At 46.1% G+C, this 20,715-nt stretch overlaps 1 protein-coding gene across 2 annotated transcripts in view; it reads right to left on the bottom strand.

Moving 5' to 3' along the window:
* Positions 1-20,715, bottom strand: part of LOC115081790 (ATP-binding cassette sub-family A member 5-like) — a 230,039-nt gene that overhangs the window by 196,146 nt on the left and 13,178 nt on the right. For both annotated transcript variants that reach the window (XR_003853873.1, XM_029586163.1), the window contains exon 2: positions 19,954-20,067. Coding sequence is in view for 1 of the 2 variants with exons in the window: in XM_029586163.1 (XP_029442023.1) it covers positions 19,954-20,067 (114 nt within the window). In the remaining variant the exon portion in view is untranslated. The remainder of the gene's footprint in view (positions 1-19,953; positions 20,068-20,715) is intronic.

Raw genomic sequence — 20,715 nt, 5'->3', positions numbered from 1 at the left:
CGGCGCGGGTCCAGACCCTGGTGGCCAAAATTTATAACTCCCAGGGAACACTGGAAACTGACTCCGAGAGCTTTCGAAAATGTTTTTCTGATTTTTATGCTGCATTATACACCTCGGATACGCACATACCTGTTACTAGCATTACCGACTATCTAGATTCTGTGACCTTGTCGACACTTACGGTGACTCAACAGCAATATTTAGATGCCCCTATCACACCAGATGAAGTGACCCTTGCCATTAAGAATTTAAAACCGGGTAAGGCACCGGGCTTCGACGGCTTTTCTGGGGAGTATTACCGGAGATTCACGCCCATAATTCAGCCTCTCATCGATATGTTTAATGCACTTAGGGAGGCTGGTGCCATTACCGCTAATACCAACACAGCCGGGATCTCAGCCATAGTGAAGCCGGGTAGAGACTTGACGTAATGTGGTTCATTCAGGCCCATATTGCTGATTAATTTGGATTTTAAAATCCTGGCCAGAGTACTAGCTGAATGATTGAATGGGGTTCTCCCTCAACTGGTTCACCCTGACCAGGTGGGTTTTGTCCCAGGGCGCCTTGCAGTGGACAATGTTCGTCGGATTGTGAACATTATAGGTATGGTTCAACACAACAATATTCCCTCTGTACTATTGTCCCTGGACGCTGAAAAGGCGTTTGACCTTGTTCACTGGCCTTTTCTCTTTTGCACACTGGAGCATATGGGTTTTGGCACCTTTTTTGTTACCTGGATAAGGAAACTTTATGATCACCCTTTAGCTAGAGTAAAAATTAATGGCAGCTATGGGCCAACGTTCCCTATTAGTCGGGGCACGCGCCAGGGGTGCCCTCTATCTCCCTTGCTATTCGCCTTATTTCTAGAACCCTTTACCACTCGTATTCGGAAGGCCCCTTCAGTGACGGGGGTCCGGGTGGGATGACACCACTTTAAAAACTCCTTATTTGCAGACGACATTATGCTTACCCTTACCGAACCGCTTACTTCCCTGCCAGGGGTGATGACTGATTAACAGCATTTGGGGCGGTCTCAGGGCTTAAAGTTAACTTTGATAAATCAGAAATTTTGAACATTAACCTCCACCCTGCAGCATGTCGAGGTTATGCAGCTCAATCTACCTTTTAAATGGGCCAAAACAGCGTTAAAATATCTAGGGATTCGCATCGGAGCTATTGTTAGTCAATTATTCTTCTTGAATTACACACCTCTCCTACAATCTATTGCAGCTGACCTCCACAAGTGATCCAGACACACATATTCCTGGCTTGGGCAAATAGCCATTATAAAAATGAATGTTCTCCCTCAATTTTTATACTTTTTCACCACCATCCCAATTTTGATTCCTCCCTCTATGCTTCGCAGGTGGCAGCAACAGATTTTTGGGTTCATTTGGCACAAAAGGCCGCCACGGATATCGCGTGCCACCTTGTACCTTGCTAAAGATAGAGGTGGCTTGAGAGTCCCGAACCTGCAATTGTACTATTGCGCGGCACAACTGCAGGCTTTAATTGTTCTCCATAATACACACAACATTCCCCAGTGGGTCTCCCTTGAATAGGCTATTGTTGGGGACTTCCCACTCTCCGCCTTCCTGTGGCAACCTATGTCCTCGCGTGCTGCTATCCCCTATATGCCTTATGCATTGAGCACTACTCTTAGTCTTTGGAGAAGGTGGAAGCCATTGCTGATTGGAAATGAACTCTATACCCCGTTAACTCGCCTTTTTGAAAATGCTATCTTCCACCGCGCCACTGCTTCCATGGCCTCGAAATCATGGCTTGAAGCAGGCATTAAATGTATCGACCACATTCATGTTCAGGGTTCTATGATGACTCGAGAAGAGATTCACTCCTACTACAATCTGACTGATGTGGATTTTTTGTTGTATGCAAAACTATACCACTTCCTCAAAGGGGCCCTGAGAAGGGGCACGCTGCCATCTCACTGTCACATTTTTGAACACTATTGCATGAATGCACATAAGATGAGGGGTCTTATATCAAAAACTTACACACTGTTAGCGGGAAGGGCAACCGGCTGGTTCTGCCAACAGAAGGCATGGCTGGCTGATTTTGGCTGCGAATTGGACGCAGATGCCTGGTCTCTAATTTTCCTGACTGCGCACAAGTGCTCCATCTCCGCCAATATTCAGGAGAATTGTATAAATTATTGTATCGCTGGCATTATACCCCTTCACTCCTCCTCAGATTCAAATCCACCACCTCTGACGCCTGCTGGAGGCACAGGAGATTATTTTCATATTTGGTGGCAATGTGGGAAAATTAGTAGTTTCTGGGTGGAAGTCTTTAAGTGGACGTCACACATCATCCAAGTACCTCTGGAGGTTAATCTGTGGTATGCTTTATTAACTATGCCTATAACATCAGTGAATAAATCCACACAGAGGCTAATACAAAAAGCCTTTATTGCGGCCCAGATTGAAATTGCAGTACATTGGAGAGACATTAACGCCCCCAGCTTTGCTCAGGTTTTACACAGATTACACATTGTATACCAATTGGAATGCCTTACGGCGGTGCATCACGATCATATGAAACATTTCAATGCTACCTGGGAACCTTATGTTAAGTGGATGGAGGAGCAGGCTCATGGGGAAATGGGGGAATAACAGCTCTGCTGTCTAGCTGTGAAGTGATTAGTTGCTTAGCTAGCCTTATCTGCTCTCTGGTTTCTTCCACTGGACTCCGGAGTCACCCACTAGTCCTTACTTCTGCTGGAGTCTGAATCATGTGGAATTATGTATTTCTGTCACTCTGCACGGTTGTTCTTTTTCTTCCTGTTGTTGGGGTGGGAGGGGGTTTGAGGGTTGTCTTAATACTATTATAGCTTTGGTGATTTCTGGTATGCTTGTTTGTAAATATCATATTGTACGTGGCATCACATGATGGCTGCTTGGTTTCTTCTTCTAGCTTATCTGATTGTACTGCTTTATTTTCTGCGATCACTTAATAAAAATGTTTAAATAAAAAAAAGAAGAGAGGTGAGTAGAAAACTAGGTAGCATCCTCTGAAGGCGGGGGGCAAGTTGAGGGTAGTCTGTTGTCATCTAGGCTGGGGAATGCTCTCTTGAAGAGGAAAGATTTTAGGGCTTTTTTTTTTAAAGAAAGTTCTTTCTCAGAGGCATCTTATTGTCTTCAGTAGGCTGTTCCATAGGAGTGGTCAGGCAGAGAAGAATGCACGTTCTCTGGTTTCCTCAAGATGTGTGAACTTTGTATACAGAGCATCAAGTAGCATCTGGTTTGATGATCTGAGTTGTTGGAAGGGGGCGTGGATTTTTATTGTTGAGGAAAGCCATGGGGAGTTTAAGTTATGGATCGAGGAAAGATGTGATCATTCATGGGAGTGCTGGTAAGGAGTCTAGATGCCGAGTTTTGTATTATCTGTAGAGGGGCGGGTGGGGTATGGGGTAGGCCAGTCAAGAGGGAGTTGCGGTAATCTATCCCTGAGAATAGTAGGGATTGAAGGACCGACCTGAAATCTGAATATTCAAGAAGGAGCTTAAGGTGACTTAGCAGGCACAGTTTGTAGAAGAAGGAGTTGGTGATATTTCTTATATGGTTATGCATAAAGCGCGAGGGGTTGATATTGACTCCCAAGTTCTGTACACTTTGGTAGATAGGGATGGAATGGGAATCATAGATGGGAGTGTTGACTGGATGGCGTGAAAACATGATGATTGGAGAAGAGACAGCTCAGGGGAGATAAGATAGATTTCTATAAAATAATGAGTGGAATGGAACAAATAAACGTTAATCAGTTGTTTTTCGAAAAGTACAAAGACGAAGGGACATACAATGAAGTTACTGAGTAATGCATTTAAAACGAATAAGAGAAAATACTTTTTAATCAACGCATAATTAAGCTCTGGAATTCATTGCCAGAGGATCTGGTGAAAGCTAGTGGTATAGCTGCGTTTAAAAAAGGATTGGACAAGCTCCTGGAGAAAAAGTCCATTAACAATTATTAAAATAGAGTTGCAGAAATCCACTGCTTATTCTTGGGGTAAGCAGCATGGAATCTATCTACCCCTTGGGATCCTGCCAGGTACTTGTGTCCTGGCTTGACCACTTTTGGAAACAGGATACTGGGCTTGATGGACCCTTGGTTTGACCCAGTATGGCAAGCCTTATGTTCTTATGTTCTAAGCATTTTAACTATGAAATTTAGTCTAAAAAATCCTTGGGGGATTGAAAAATTTCCTCAAACCATTTCCCCTTTTTATTATTTTTTTTTCTTTATGATTTATAAAATTTAGTCAATCAGATCTTACTTTTCATAGAGATAGGCCAGTTTGCACATCCCAGGATAGGCTTCTTGACTGGTGTAGCAAAAGTAAAAGAAAGGAAATTATCAGGTAAGTCTTAATTTCTCCTTCCTTGTCCTGCTCCTCCAGTCAAGAACATGTGGGATATATCAAAGCCCCATTATAATGGGTAGGTGGATTGCAAACTCAGTCTTAAAACAGCTGTCCCAAAATTAGCATCCTGTCTCATGAGAACATCCAACCTATATGCTTGGCAAATGGACAGTTGTCCAAGTTGCTGCTTTACTAATATCTACTGGATTTACTGTGACTAACTCCGACCACGATGAAGACTGTGCTTTAGTTGAATATGACCCTCATGTAAATATGCCAATGCTATGGCTTTTTTAATCCATCTTGAGATGGTCGCCTTTGAGGTGGTCTCCCCTTACATGCACCACTGAAAAAAAATCTATCAGAATTATGAAAGTCACTTTTCTCATGTATCTCCTAGCATCTAAGAACTGTAAAGACTGTAGGCTCCTGCAATCCTTCTCATCGAAAGATGGCAATATAATGCACAGATTTAAATGGAATGCTAAAACCACCTTTTGTAAGCAGGATGGAATAAGTATAAGAATAAGAATACCAACCCTCCTTCAAACCACCCATGTAAGAGATCTAGGAGCCATCTTAGATAACCGTCTCAACCTCAAACCATTCATTAACCGAACTACCAAAGACTGCTTCCACAAATTACATATTCTGAAAAGAATAAAACCTCTCTTCCACGCACATGACTTTAGATCAATCCTGCAAGCAATAATCTTCTCCAAATTAGATTATTGCAATTCTCTACTACTAGGCCTCCCAGCTTCCTACACCAAGCCTCTGCAGATGGTCCAGAACACAGCAGCCAGAATCCTTACAAACTCCAGGAAAATCGAACACATCTCTCCCATCCTCAAAGACCTTCATTGGTTACCGATCCACTTCAGAATTATTTATAAAACCATCATGATGATCTACAAGAACATCCACCAATACACTCAACTCGACCTACAAATCCCTTTTAAAAAACACACATCCGCCAGACCCATCAGGGAACCCTACAAAGAATCACTTCAGGTTCCACATGCTAAAACCTTCCAACATAAATCCTACAGTTCTAGAGCTCTCTCATCAGCAGGTCCAACCCTTTGGAACTCTATCCCACCGGACTTAAGACAAGAACCATGCGTTCATACTTTCAGGAAAAGACTAAAAACTTGGCTTTTTAAAAAAGCTTTCCCAGAACTGGATTAAATTCTCCACACTTCAACCCATCAACACATCTTTTGCTTATAACATTATACATATTTATTAACTTGAAAACAGTTGGCTGAAATGTAAATATTCTCTTTTTTAATTCCCTCCCCCTTTCTGGTCCTAGTTATTATTCCCTGTTTTTTGTAACTTTCTCACGTCCTAATTATTGTTTTAATATTTTTTAAGTTTCACACTATATTTAATGTTGAATTGGGAAATGTTTATCACTATGTTACTCCCTGCCTCCACACACATGTTAATTGTAAACCGGGTTGATGTGATTCTTATCATGAAACTCGGTATAATAAAAATAATAAATAAATAAATAAAATAAATAAATAAGTCTCAGCATTACAGAAACCTTATTAAACCTTAGAAAGGGAGCCTTACAAGACCAAGAATGCAACTCCAAATAACATCTTGCTGAGGTAATTTACAATAAAATCACAGTTTTCAATGCCAAGTCCTTCAGAGTTGCTTGTTCTAATGACTCATAAGGAGGGTTTGCTAAGGTGCTTAATATCAAATTCAAATTCCATAACAGTATGATAGGCCTCAATGTAGGATTAAAGTGTGTAACTCCTTGTCAAAAATGTGACACTTCCTTACGAGAATGATATAGATGTCCCTTAATCTTTTCCCTTAAGGAAAGAAATCGCTGCAACCTGTACCTTTAAAGAATTCAAGGTCAAGCCCCTGTCGAGACCCTTCTGTAAGAATATCAGAATATCTCCTATTTGGAACATCATGGCGAACAGATAAACTGTTTATAATATGCTGCAAAAATTCGCCATAAGCTCTCTTTGTGGAATACTGTTTAGAACTTAACCATGTTCTTTTTTTTTTTTTTTTTCAATTCTTTATTTATGAATTTTTTTACAGACATACAAACAAAAATTCAAATCATTACATATATTCAGCATCCCAGTTGAACATTTTTAAGGATCAGGGTTACCTCGCATAATATTGTTCAATAATACAACAAAATATAAGAGAAAGAAACTCAATGTCCCCCTGTATTCCAGTTACAAAACAATATTGGGGAGCCTAATTGAGCAAAAAGAAATAATATATTATAATTAATAGAACATAAATTGCAGATTACGGAGTATATCTCTCTTATCTTAACCAATTACCTAGGATAACATTATGAAGTACTACCCTCTTTTTGTTTCTTGCATTCTTCCAGAAATTTTTCCAAATGCTCTGGATCATAATAAACATATTTTTTACTATCTTTGTACATAATACATTTACATGGAAATCTAACCATTATTTGAATATCAAATGTTCTTGCAACATTGGCTAGTGTTATAAACTTTTTCCGTCTCTGCTGTGTGTCTTTTGAGACATCGGGGTAAACCCATATTTTTTGTCCCAGGGGAGCCTGAGGAAGGTGGTGAGAGGCTTCAGGGGAGCCTGAGGAAGGTGGTGAGAGGCTTCAAGTACCTGGGTCCAGTAGCCTTACCCTGGAATATCGTTTCGAACCCCCGGCAGTGCTCGAAAGACCTAGCCAGCCTGTGGAGGGGGAGAAGGCGGGACTGAGCTACGTGAGTGACGTGAGGGCAGCCCGTGCCCTATAAGAGCAAAGGGCAGACGCTGAACTCCGGGAGCCTGAGGAAGGTGGTGAGAGGCTTCAAGTACCTGGGTCCAGTAGCCTTACCCTGGAATATCGTTTCGAACCCCCGGCAGCGCTCGAAAGACTTAGCCAGCCTGTGGAGGGGGAGAAGGCGGGACTGAGCTACGTGAGTGACGTGAGGGCAGCCCGTGCCCTATAAGAACAAAGGACAGGCGGCGCCCCGCCGTTGCGGCGCGCTGCCTAAGCCGCGCACTCCGAAGGGGCGCGCGGCTTTGGCCGGTGAAGGCCGGTGAAGGCTGGGAGGCTGCCCTCTATGCTCAATTGTTTTCTCACATCACCTCTTGAACTAAAGATTTAATTGCAGTAGTGGGAAGTTGCAGTTTTGTTTTTGTACCAGAGTCTCAAGTTCCTCATGCGGCATACAAAACGCAAGGGCAAAGTTAGGCAAGAAGCCTCAACCCTTGCCAGACCGAGCCCCAAACAAACAATCCTGACAACTTTCTATCCATCCACGGAGCCTTTGACCCCAGAGATTCCCGCTACAGATCCGGTAGGTGAGCAAACTTCAGTTCTGTTGGGAGAAGTGACTCTCAGTCCTGGGGCCCCAATACCACCTATACCACCTGCGAGCGCTACAGAGGTCACTGCAGCAGGCTTGGTAGAGGAACGGTATCCGTTTTTTCAATCAAGCCCGATTGAGGGGGGCAGTGACATGAACGTTCCGCCAGAAAGGGGGAGAAAAGAAAATTCCCCCCCCCCGGAACAGGAGGTATCATACTTCGGAGGTAGTGTTGACCGAAGTATTGGAACACCTGGAGGAAGTATCTTGCCCCCTTTGGGGACTGCTGCTATCCAGAAATTGCCTAATCCTCAGGAATTATTATCTGTATCAGTATTAGAAAAGGGTACAGTGACAATGGAAATGTTATGGCAAGCGATTTCTACGCTTCAAAATAATATTGTGAAATTAAATGGGAATATTAAAGATATGCAAGATGTCCTGCTAAATATAAACCCATTGGTTACAAATTATGGGGTGACCTTGAAAAAAGTTGAAGATGAAATTAATACTGTTAAGAAAGTGCAATCTTCCATTATTCAGGGGGAAATGTTAATTACAAAGAAAGTTGAAAATCTTGAAAATCAAATTAGATATTCTAATTTGAGAATGGTGAACTTCCCAAAGTGTAAAATGGTATCATTAAAAGAACAGCTGAAAAATTATTTTATAGAGATATTACAAATGTCTCCAGATAATTTCCCAGCAATTCTAAGTGTTTACTTTATAAATAAAGATCGAGGTAAAATATCTCCCCCAAATATACAAGAAACATCATTGAATGTAACCGATTTGATTGAGACGTCTTATAGCTCCCAGGTAGAGGAGAGAGGGACCCTTTTGGTAAAATTTGCCTTATCATCAGATAGAGACAAAATACTTAAATTATTTATGTTAAAAAGATCCTCCCTCTACCTGGAACTTAACCATGTTCTAATAACTGATGATCTGTATCCCTTCCTGACTAATCTCGCCTTCTCAAGAGCCATGCCATAAGCAAGAACAGAGATGGGTTTCCCATTACTACTGGTCCCTGGTGAAGGAGACCCTTTATGCCTTGAAAATGCAATGCTAGATCCACTATCAGTCTGCTTAGATCAGCATTCCATTATCTTCACTGCCAGCCTGGTGCCACTAGGACCTCATATACCTACTCCTTCCTGAGCTTCTTTATTACATGGCCTATTGATAGCCAAAATGGGAATGAACATAAAGCAATGTTTCCCTTGGTTACTTCTGTAGCAACGTGTCTATTGCCTGAAGAACCTTGTTTGTCTGTTCTGGTGGGTTGCCATTAGAACCATCAGTGGTTCACCACATTTTGTATTATCTGCTTGAGTGCCCAATGATCTAGTTCCTGGATATATCATATTTCGGCTCAGAAAAACTACTTGTATATTCTCCTGACCTACAATGAGTAATACTGAAAGCTGTTGCAGATTTTTCTCTGACCATGCGAATAGAAGTTCTATTTCCACCAAAGTCCTTTGACTGTGGGTACTCTCTTGTTTGTTTATGTATGCTACTGCTATTGCATAGTCGCATAATACTCTTCCTGCTCCTCACCTCAACATTGACTGAAAATGGAGCAATCATTGCCATATGACTCTTGACTAATTGATTTATGGACCCCATACTTCATCTCTTTGCTCAACCCTGAGTATAATGGTCCTGACAAAGGGCACTCCAATCTCTTAAAACAAGAATCTGTTGCACTGTTCCCTTTAAGCTGAGCACATGAGCAATTGCTCATAAATTTTGGAGTGTTGTTCACAAGTTTTAAATAGTCACTCACATAAATGTTTCTTTGTTGCAGAAATGCAACACTAATACTAGTGCTCAAAAATTGTTGGTTTAAAAAAGTTATTGCTCACACAAAAAAAAATTGGAATATACCTAGTCACTCCTTAGAGGTAACTGTTGTCTTAATATCCAATCTGGGTACTCCTGTGAAATCCCTATCTGCACATTCAGAGAGTTTTTCCACCAACATAAACCCTAACATTATTTTCAAGTGAATTTATAAAGGAATTATGCATGCAAATGTAAAATACTATTATAGTAATTTTTGCATCTAATGCAAGCAAAACCCTACTGACAAATCAAAGGCATATGCTATAACAATTTTCAAAAGTCCACTTCCACGAGTAAAATATTTTTTTTCATGCGTAAAGCCCAGCATTAAACATGCAAATGCTTTTGAAAATCAGGCCCCTAGCATTAATCAGTTTTCTTTGTGACTCGAACCAAAGACAAAACTTGCAAACTCAATTCTGAATTTAGAAGGAGAGCAAAATAAGATTGCTGGCCCCATATTTTTTAATGGAAACTCAGCATCAATACTATAGTCTATTTTAATTTATTTCTCTGATAGGTCTAGCAAAGTCAGATACTTGCTTTTTCTTATTCACAAAATGACTGAATGAAGCAATTCCAATCAAAAATAAGGGAAACGTAAGCCTTTGTTCACCCATATAAAATCCAGAATTGGTCTGAAAGGGCCAATTCCCACCCCCCGCCACGCCCCTAATGATGCGTCGGCCATGACACACCCCCGACACACCCCCCAGGAAAGCCCCGGGACTTACACGCGTCCCAGGGCTTCGCGCTCGCTGGCAGCCTATGCAACATAGGTTCGGCGCGCGCAGGGGGAGCTTGGGGCAGGTTTTCGGGGGGTACGCGCATATCCTATGCACGTACCCCTTTGAAAATCTGCCCCATGTGCTGTTTGAGGCTGCTGTCTTTTAACTGTCACACAGGCTGATTCAGTAAAAGTCACGGGAGAGCGCCCGCTCTCCTGTGCGCGCGATTCAGGGGGGAAGAAGATGCAAATTAGGGCCCGTGGTAAGAAGAGGCGCTAGGGACACTAGCGCGTTCCTAGTGCCTTCTTTTTGACAGGCGCGGCAGCTGTCAGCAGGTTTGACAGCCGATGCTCAATTTTTCCGGCATCGGTTCTCGAGCCCGCTGACAGGCACGGGTTCGGAAAATGGATGCCGGCATAATTGAGCGTCCGTCTTCCGGGCCGTGGGCACATTTTAAATTTTCACTTTTTTTTTTTTTTACTTTTGGTGCCTCTGACTTAATATCACTATGATATTAAGTCGGAGGGTGTATAGAAAAGAAAATTATTCCTTACCTGCTAATTTTCGTTCCTGTAGTACCAAGGATCAGTCCATACAGTGGGGTTATTTCCCCCTTCCAGCAGATGGAGTCAAATAGAACTTTGAAGGATGTTTCCTTATAAGGTAGTGCACCCTCTACTAATCCTCAGGATGGAGAATATCAAAGCAAAGAGGAAAATCAGGATGGATCAAGAATAGAATTAAGTAACAAATAACAGTGTGCAAAGGGCACAAAACAGTGTCAAACAATAAACTTGCAGAATGAACCATTAACCAGCCAAAGGAAAAAAAACCACTGAAGAACAATTTGAGCAGAGAGGCAATCCCAAACCCAATAAACAGTCAGGGAGGACGTCTGGACTGATTCTTGGTACTACAGAAACGAAAATTAGCAGGTAAGGAATAATTTTCTTTTCCCTGTACGTACTAGGATGAGTCCAGACAGCGGGATGTACCAAAGCTTCCCTACGTAGGGTGGGCCCCGGAAAGCCCTGCTCGAATGACCCTAGAGCCAAAGGAGCCAAAAGTAGGCGACTATATGTGTAGACGATAATGACGAGCAAAGGTATGTACCAATTTCCAAGTTGCTGCTCGACAAATCTCCTGGAACGAGACCAATTGCATCTCCGCCCAGGAAGCAGCCTGAGCTCGAAGAGAATGGGCCTTGACACCCGCCGGAGGTTGTTGACCCGCTCCAATGTAGGCCACCGAGATCGCCTCCTTCAGCCAGCTAGCAATGGTAGTTTTCGACGCCTTGGCCCCCTTCTTCGGACCATGCCAGAGAACAAAAAGATGGTCCGACAAGCGAAAATCATTAGTTACTTCCAGATAGCAAATGAGGATACGCTTGACATCTAGCGTGCGTAGATCCGCCGATGCGTCCGCTGAGAAGGACGGAAGCTCTATCCTCTGATTCAAGTGGAACTAGGAAACCACCTTGGGCAGAAAAGCAGGCTCAGTGCGCAAGGAAACTCCCGAATCCGTAAAACGAAGGTAGGGCTCTCTGCACGAGAGTGCTTGAAGCTCCGAGATTCTGCGGGCAGAACAGATAGCGACAGGAAAACCGTCTTGAGAGTGATATCCTTGAGGGTCGCGGAATGAATGGGTTCAAAGGGTGGTCAGACCAAGATTCAGATTGAGACTCCACGAAGGATAAAGAATGTGGACTGGGGGTTTCATGTGCTTCACCCCCTTGAGGAATCGGATGATATCTGGGTGAGAGGAGAGGGAAGTTCCCTCTTGTTGATGAAGTAGAGAGCCTAGGGCAAAGACTTGCAATCTCAGCGTGTTGTAGGCCAGACCCTTGTCAGGTCCCTGTTGAAGAAAAGATTTGAGCCACCAAGGCGGTCCGTGGCGACAAGGTATGGAGGCACTTTCCATACCCTGATATAGGAGATGGAGGTAGATGTCTTTCTAGCCTTGAGGAAGGTCGAGATAACAGCCTCTGGGTATCCACGCCGTCTCAGCAGGCGCCTCTCAAAAGCCAGGCCACAAGACAGAAGTGATCGGCCTGGGCGAAAGATACTGGACCCTGATGCAGCAAGCGTGGAAGGTGACCCAGACGAAGAGGTCCGTCCACTGCGAGGTTGATCAAGTCTGCAAACCACGCGCCACCAGCACTACTGGACCCTGGTGGGACTCTATTCTCTGGAGCACCTTGCTCACCAGAGGCCAAGGGGGAAACACGTAGATGAGAACGTGACGAGGCCAGGGGAGGACTAAGGCATCCACTCCCTCTGCGCTGTACTCTCTTCTGCGACTGAAGAACTGAGCTGCCTTGGCATTCCGGGAGGTTGCCATTAGATCCAGATAGGGGATCCCCTATCTGTGGACCAGGAGATTCACCGCCTCCTCTGAGAGTTCCCGCTCTCCAGAATCTAGATGTTGACGACTGAGAAAGTCGGCTTGAATGTTGTCTACGCCTGCGATGTGGGAAGCCGCTAGGCAGGAGAGATGAGTTTCCGCCCATGCCATCAACCTGTCTGTCTCCCGAGAGACATGCCAGCTCCTCGTACCCCCTTGGCGATTGATGTAGGCCACAGTGGTTGCATTGTCTGAGAGTATTCAGACTGCTCGATGATGGATGAGAGGTGGGAAGCGTTTCAATGCCAGACGCACTGCTCTGGTCTCCAAGCGATTGATCGGCCAAGTTGCTTGGGATGGCGTCCACTTCCCTTGCGAAGAACTCATCTGACACACCGCTCCCCAGCCAGAGAGACTGGCGTCCATCATGACAATTACCCATTTCGGGATGTCCACACACCCTGGAGAAGATAAGACAGGTTGAACCACCACGAGAGACTGTCCTTGGCTCCTTGCGAGAGAGGAAGGATGGCTTGGAAGTCCCGACACCGGCTTCCAGCGGGAGAGCAAGACACGCTGTAAGGGACGCATATGTGCAAACGCCCAGGGGACCAGATCTATGGTGGAAACCATGGATCCCAGGACCTGGAGGTAATCCCACGCCGTTAGAAGCGAGAGACCAATGAATTGCTGTATCTGAGCTATGAGTGTATGAGCCCTGTCCGGGGGCAGAGACACCTTGCCCAGCGCTGTGTAGAAATGCACCCTCAGGAAGTCCAGAGACTGAGATGGAGAAAGGCTGCTCTTGGCGAAGTTGACCACCCAACCGAGGGAGTGAAGAAGCGTCAACAACTTGTCGACCGCCCGGTGGCACTGGGCTGAGGACTTTGCCTGAATGAGCCAGGCGTCCAGGTATGGGTGCACCAAGACTCCCTCCCTCTGGAGAGCGGCAGCTACTACTATCATAACCTTCATGAAGGTTCGAGAAGCGGTCGCAAGACCAAAGGGTAGAGCCTGGAACTGGAAATGCTGTCCAAGAATCTTGAATCGCAGAAAATGCTGATGCGCTTGGAGGATGGGAATGTATAGATAAGCTTGCATCAGATCCAGGGAGGCCAAACATTCTCCGGAGTGTACCGCCGCTATCACGGAGCGCAAGGTTTCCATCCAAAAGTGGGGAATCTTGAGGGCCCTGTTGACCATCTTGAGATCCAAGATCAGGCGGAAGGAACCTTCCTTCTTGGGGACTACGAAGTATACCGAATAATGTCCCCAGCCTACTTCCGGGGGGGGGGGGGGGGGGGGGGAACCGGACGATTCACTCTGAGAGCCAGAAGCCTGTCGAGTGTCTGTCGGACTATGAGTTCTTTCTGGACTGAGCCACATGGAGAGAAGAGGAACTTGTCTCTTAGCGGCCAAGCAAATTCTAACGCATAGCCGTGTCTTAGAATATCCAGGACCCACTGATCTGACGTGATGTTGACCCACACCTCGTAGAAAAGGGAGAGACTTCCCCCTATCCTGGGGATCGGGGAGTGGGCCGGCATAGCTTCATTGTGAAGACTTGGAGGACGTTCCCTGGGCCAGACCAGAGCGGGGCTGTCTTCGGGCACGAAAGGACTGAGTCCTGGATTGAGATCGAGAGGACGGCTGACGAGGAGCTGCAGTTCTTGCCTGGCAGAAACGACGTTGATTCCTGAATCGGCTTCTAGTGAAATTAAAAGACCTAGAAGAATGAAGGCGATCCTCTGGCAGTTTGTGTACCTTATTCTCTCTGAGGGACTTGATAATCTGGTCCAGATCCTCCCCAAATAGTAGCTTGCCCTTGAAGGGTAGGGATCCCAGCTGCAACTTGGAAGAAGAATCTGCCGACCAGTTGCAAAGCCAGAGGAGGCATCTAGCCGAGACTGCAGAAACCATAGATCTGGCCAATACTCTCAGAATGTCATATACAGCGTCTGCTCCATATGCTATGACGGCCTCCAGGTGATCTGCCTTAAGTGCTTCCTCAAGAGGCAACTCCTGGGAGCTGAGCAGCTGTTGAAGCCAGCGGAGGCCTGCACGCTGAGCGAAGGAACTAAAATGGCCGTCCGGACCCCCAGGGTGGACACCTTGAAAACTCTCAAGATAAACTTCCAGCTTTCGATCTTGAAGATCTCGCAAGGCTGCACCACCCGTACTGGAATGGTAGTTCTTTTTGTCACCACTGAGACTGCAGAATCTACTTTGGGAACCTTAAGAAGCTCCAGGAAATCATCCGGGAGAGGATATAGCTTATCCATGGCTCTGCTGACCTTGAGGGAGGTCTCCGGAGAATCCCATTCCCTGGATAACAGTTGAAGGAATGTGGGATGGGAAGGAAAGGACCTACATGGTGGACGTAGACCAGCCAGAAGGGGGTCCCCTTTCTTCGCTGGTGGATTAGGCTCAAGCGGGTCCTGAGGGGCCTCAATGTCCAATTTCTATAGGATATGTGGAATGAGGGGGGTCCAGCTCATCCCTCTGGAAGATCCGGACTCTAGGATCATCCCCTTCCAATTGAGCCGTAGTTGAAGGTTCATCCGGATCCGGGTCCTGCTGAGGAACAGAGCCCCCCCCCCCCCCCGCAGAGGGGTGTACCAAACAGACCCTCGGAGCACTTGAGGTGGTCGGAGGTACCCCTTGTCCCAGGACCACTGACCTTTGGGCACTCCCCATTGTCTGGGCATTTCCTAAGACCTCAGTGGAATCAGCCATTCTGGGTACCTTAGGAGGAGGAGGTCCCGCCAAAAATTCCTGGTGCTGGCCCATTCTGGCCAGGTAAGCACTGTGAAGCAGGAGAACAAAATCCGTGGAAAACGGAGGTGGCCCCGATGGAGGAAGAGTGGGAAGATCCCCTGACGGAGAAAAAGGCTCCAGAGGTGGAACGGGTGTAAAAACCAGCGGCTGAGATGAAAAAGGAGCGTCCTGCTCTTCTCCTGTTAGCGCCGGAGCAGCCGAGTCTGGAGACAAAATGGCCGCCGTTCCCACGGTCAGCGGGATCGGGGCCGGCCCCTGAGCGTTAAGGTGCGCCAGAAGACGAGAACCAGAGTGGCCCGGCAGTTGAAAGGGTCCCTCCCCACCAGGGAGGCAAGCTGTGCAAATCCTCTCGTGGGAGAGCCTCAACCTGGGCTCTCCACAAGCGCAGCACCTGGACGAACAAGGCATGAGGAACCCAGACGGAGCCGCGAGGGAACCAGCTGTTCTTAACGCAAGAAACAGGCAAGGTTTAAAGCTGTGGGAAGCGGGGAAAACCTCTGCTTCAGCCTGTTCTTCCTCTCGCTCACCAGGTTCGTGGCTGTAAGAAGCGGGTAATAGCCTCCGCTTCAGTCCTGCTCTCTCTCTATCCCTCAGCGACCCACAGATAGAGGCACAGAGGAATAACACTTCTCTGTGCCGGTTGCCCCGAGGAAAATGGCGTCTCAGGGACAGTGGGTCGGATAGCAGCCACAGGGGGGAGAGGTCGGCACCACCGACTTGCACCCCGGAGAGAGGAAATAACCTGTCAAAAGGAAATAAATACAAACTGACCCTGACAACAGAGGTGGGAGGGGTGGGGAGAGTTGCAAATAGTACTGCCTGCAAGCTATAGAATGCTCCCACTAAAACAGGAGCAGAGGCTACAGGAAAGCTCTCCAATAATTGCCTCAGAAAATTCAAAATTCAAAGATTTTTTTTTTTTCTAATTAGACTTGATCCATCCAAAAGAAAGGAAAGCTGAGGAAAATAGAGAAAATTCTTAAATAGCTTTCTAGTCATCTCAGTGGGAATGAAAGTCACCACTGTCATCTGCTGGAGTCAAGAGAATACTGAGGATTAGAAGAGGGTGCATTACCTTATAAGGAAGCATCCTTCAAAGTTCTATTTGACTCCATCTGCTGGAAGGGGGAGATAACCCCACTGTCTAGACTGATACTGGTACGTACAGGGAAAAGCAGTTTTTTCTAGGGATGTGAATCATTTTTTGACGATTTAAAATATCGTCCGATATATTTTAAATCGTCAAAAATCGTTAGAGCCACGATACAATAACAATTCCCCCGATTTATCGTCAAAAAATCATAAATCGGGGGAATGGGGAGGGGAAGGGGGAGGGCGGGAAAACCGGCACACTAAAATAACCCTAAAACCCATCCCGACCCTTTAAAATAAATCCCCCACCCTCCCGAACCCCCCCCCCCCCCAAAATGCCTTAAATTACCTGGGGTCCAGCGGGGGTCCGGAACGACCTCCTGCAGTTGAATCGTGTTGTCTACAGCCGGCGCCATTTTGCAAAATGGCGGCGCAAAATGGCGCCGGCAAAATGGCGCCGGCCGTAGACAACACGATTCGACCGCAGGAGGTCCTTCCGGACCCCCGCTGGACTTTTGGCAAGTCTTGTGGGGGTCAGGAGGCCCCCCCAAGCTGGCCAAAAGTCCCTGGGGGTCCAGCGGCGGTCCGGGAGCGATCTCCTGCTGCGAATCGTTTTTCTGTACGGAAAATGGCGCCGGCCATACGCTTCTTAAGGTTCCCAAAGTAGATTCTGCAGTCTCAGTGGCGTATGGCCGGCGCCATTTTCCGTACGGAAAAACGATTCGCGGCAGGAGATCGCTTCCGGACCCCGCTGGACCCCCAGGGACTTTTGGCCAGCTTGGGGGGGCCTCCTGACCCCCACAAGACTTGCCAAAAGTCCAGCGGGGGTCTGGAAGGACCTCCTGCGGTCGAATCGTGCAATGGCGCCGGCCATAGACAACACGATTCGACCGCAGGAGGTCCTTCCGGACCCCCGCTGGACCCCAGGTAATTTAAGGCATTTGGGGGGGGGGGGTTCGGGAGGGTGGGGGATTTATTTTAAAGGGTCGGGGTGGGTTTTACGGTTGTTTTAGTGTGCCGGTTTTCCCGCCCTCCCCCCCACTGGACCCCAGGTAATTTAAGGCATTTTGGGGGGGTTCGGGAGGGTGGGGGATTTATTTTAAAGGGTTGGGGTGGGTTTTAGGGATGTTTTAGTGTGCCGGTTTTCGATTTACACGATTTTCACGATTTTAACGATATTTTAAAACCCCAAACGGCAACGATCCGATTCCCTCCCCTTCCCAGCCGAAATCGATCGTTAAGACGATATATGACACGATTCACATCTCTAGTTTTTTGTGCTTTTCTGTACACTTCCCCGGTGCCGGCCGAAATTAGCGCCTGCCTTTGGCTGGCGTTAATTTCTAAAAGTAAAGGGGTAGATTTTTAAAGTTATGTGCGGGCGTAGATTTGTTCGCGCAACCCGGCGCGAACAAATCTACGCCCGATTTTATAACATGCATGCGCAACCGCGCGCATGTTATAAAATCCAGTGTCGGCACGCGCAGTGGGGGTGCACAATTGTGCAACCTGCGTGCGCCAAGCCGAGCAGCCTGCCTCCGTTCCCTCCAAGGTTGCTCCGAGAGGGAAGTTTTTTTCTGGCCCCCCCACCTTCCCTCCCTTCCCCTACCTAACCACCCCCCAGCCCTAACTAAATCCCCCCCCCTAACTTTGTTCACAAAGTTACGCCTGCCTGAGGCAGGTGTAACTTGCGTGCGCCGGCCAACTGCCAGCGCGCCATTCCCCGACCCGGGGGCTGGTTCGGAGGCCTCAGCCCTGCCTCGGAACGCCCCCCGGAACGCCCCCGAATGCTGTGCCGCCCCCGACAAGTGTCCCGGGGTTTTGCGCGCGCCGGCAGCCTATGCAACATAGGCGCGCAGGGTTTTTTAAATCTGCCCCAAAATGTGCGGCTTCGCTGCACATTTTGCTTTCTGAATCGCGCGAGAATAACTAATAGGGCCATCAACATGCATTTGCATGTTGCGGGCACTATTAGTTTCGGGGGGGGGGGGGGGGGGGGGGGGGGGTTGGCCGCGCGTTTTTGACGTGCTATTACCCCTTACTGTATAAGGGGTAAGCTAGCACGTCGAAAACGCATGTCCAAACCTGAACTGTATTGGCCCGATTGAGAGAACAGCAATGGTCGCATTCAGTCATGTGAGCTAGTACATGGTAATCCACAGAAAATCTCTTCTAGCCTTAGAAAACCACGTTCAATACAAACTGAAAGTATCTTTTCCCTTTCCTTTTTTTTATGGTAGCCTATCTGACTTACCTTAGCCAGCTGAAAGCTCTGTTCTTTTTCTGCTTTTAAATAGATTAAAGGCAATTTGAATAATAAAAGAAAGTTACCTTCTCTTCTTCTCAACTGTTCTTTTATTGCTCAACCTACTACCACATTAAAGGGATGGCAGCCCTTGAGTTAGTCCACTGGCTTTGAGTCCTGACAAGAGGTGGTGAGCTTTCAAATTGTTAACAGCACTGCAAGGCTTATTAATTGCAGGAGCTTGGCCTCCACAAGCATTTCAGCTAAGAGAATAAGCAGATGTTCCTTTTTAGAAAAATGCCTGCTCAAACTACACATTTAGGGTTCTCCTAGAGAAAAACAAACCCCATCACATGGGCAGTGAGCTATGTTGGTCTCCTGGCTCGCTTCACTACAGAGAACAATCTGCAGGAGCTTGGCCCTTAAGATAAATTTGACTGAAAAATAGTTTAAGTGCTCTATCATACCCATGAAATAGCCATAAAAATTATCTTCAATTAAAAAAACCAGGTTGAGGCTTATCCACAACCGTTTATCCAATAGCTGGATGTACAGAACACTGGGTACACTGGCTATATCTGGTTCCATGCATGACATATGTACAAGGTGATATCATCAACAATACAACTCTGCCTCCAACTGCTAGATGAGGAGACTAAACCAACATCTTCTTGACTGATGGAGAAGGAGGAATGGCTTTTTGCTGGAGCTGCACCGTGGCAATTACCATGATAATTCATGGAAAAAGTTGTGCCCTTTAACTCCATCTGCTAGGGGGAGATAACCCACACATCTGAACTGAAATAGCAGGATGGGAAGGAAAGAGACATGTAAATACCTCCAAGATTTTCATGCAGAGGAGGCAGGCCTCTTTCAAAGGAAAGCAGGCTCTAGAATAAGGGTTCATGGGATAAGGGTGAAAGGGGGTAGACTCAGGAATAATCTAAGGAAATATTTCTTTACAGAGAGGATAGTAGCTGCATGGAACAGCATCCCAGAGGAGTTGATGGAGAAAAGGACAATATCTGAATTCAAGAAAGCATGGGATAAACACAGAGAATCTCCGAGGGAGTGGTAGGGATGATAAAGCTAAATAATTAGTGTGGATAGGCAGACTAGATAGAAAAGACATTATGACCTGACACCATATTTCTATGAATTAAGATCATAATTTTCAATTGAGGGTTCACTGTTACTCACCAAAGAAAATATAAATGACCAAAACTCTTGTGTGTTGTTCACCTTTTTGGAAGTGAACGAAACCACATAGGTGAACAGCACGACAGCTGGCACATAGCCGATAAGACAAAAAATCTGAAAAGTAAAAAAAAAAAAGAAACAGGTTATAGGTAACTTCACAAACGATTGTATATGCCAAACATTACCATGTTTAAGGTGAACCTAAGTTTGTAAGGTGCTTTCCAAAATATCCTGTTCATATTTCCAACATATAAAAGACATAAGGGTCTATTTATTAAGCTGCATTAAATTGTATGAATGAGGTCACCAGACACCATTTCAACTGTCAACACCAGAACTGAGGACTGCTTCCAGTCCTCAATGTTCACTTGTAAGACTGCTGACAAGAGTAGGTAGTGCGGGTGTAATCAGCCCCCAAAAAAGGCTTTCATGCTGTTGAGGAAGGGGCATTTTCTGGCCCACTAGGGGATCTCCTTGCTGCTTTGCAGGGGTAAAGGGGTGGGGAAGGACTCAGGCTACTTATCCTGGGCCTTCAGCGGGGAGCTCATAGGCCCTCATGTTAGCCTATCAAGCAGATGGTACAACAGTTAATCTAAACAGACACTTCATAGAGCTGCAGTGAATAATAATTTTGAGTGTGTGACCTCTTTACAGGAATGGAATTATCATGATATTGAGTGGGGGGAGAGGGAGGGAATCCTAGGCCCCATTAGACTCTTCTATACTGGAAAAGCAAAGTCTAATGTCTCTTTAAATGTCACA

The sequence above is a fragment of the Rhinatrema bivittatum genome, unplaced genomic scaffold (genome assembly GCF_901001135.1).
Source record: "Rhinatrema bivittatum unplaced genomic scaffold, aRhiBiv1.1, whole genome shotgun sequence".
Taxonomy (NCBI): domain Eukaryota; kingdom Metazoa; phylum Chordata; class Amphibia; order Gymnophiona; family Rhinatrematidae; genus Rhinatrema; species Rhinatrema bivittatum.
Note: the sequence above shows the minus strand (reverse complement) of the source record. Positions and strands in the feature narration are given on the sequence as shown.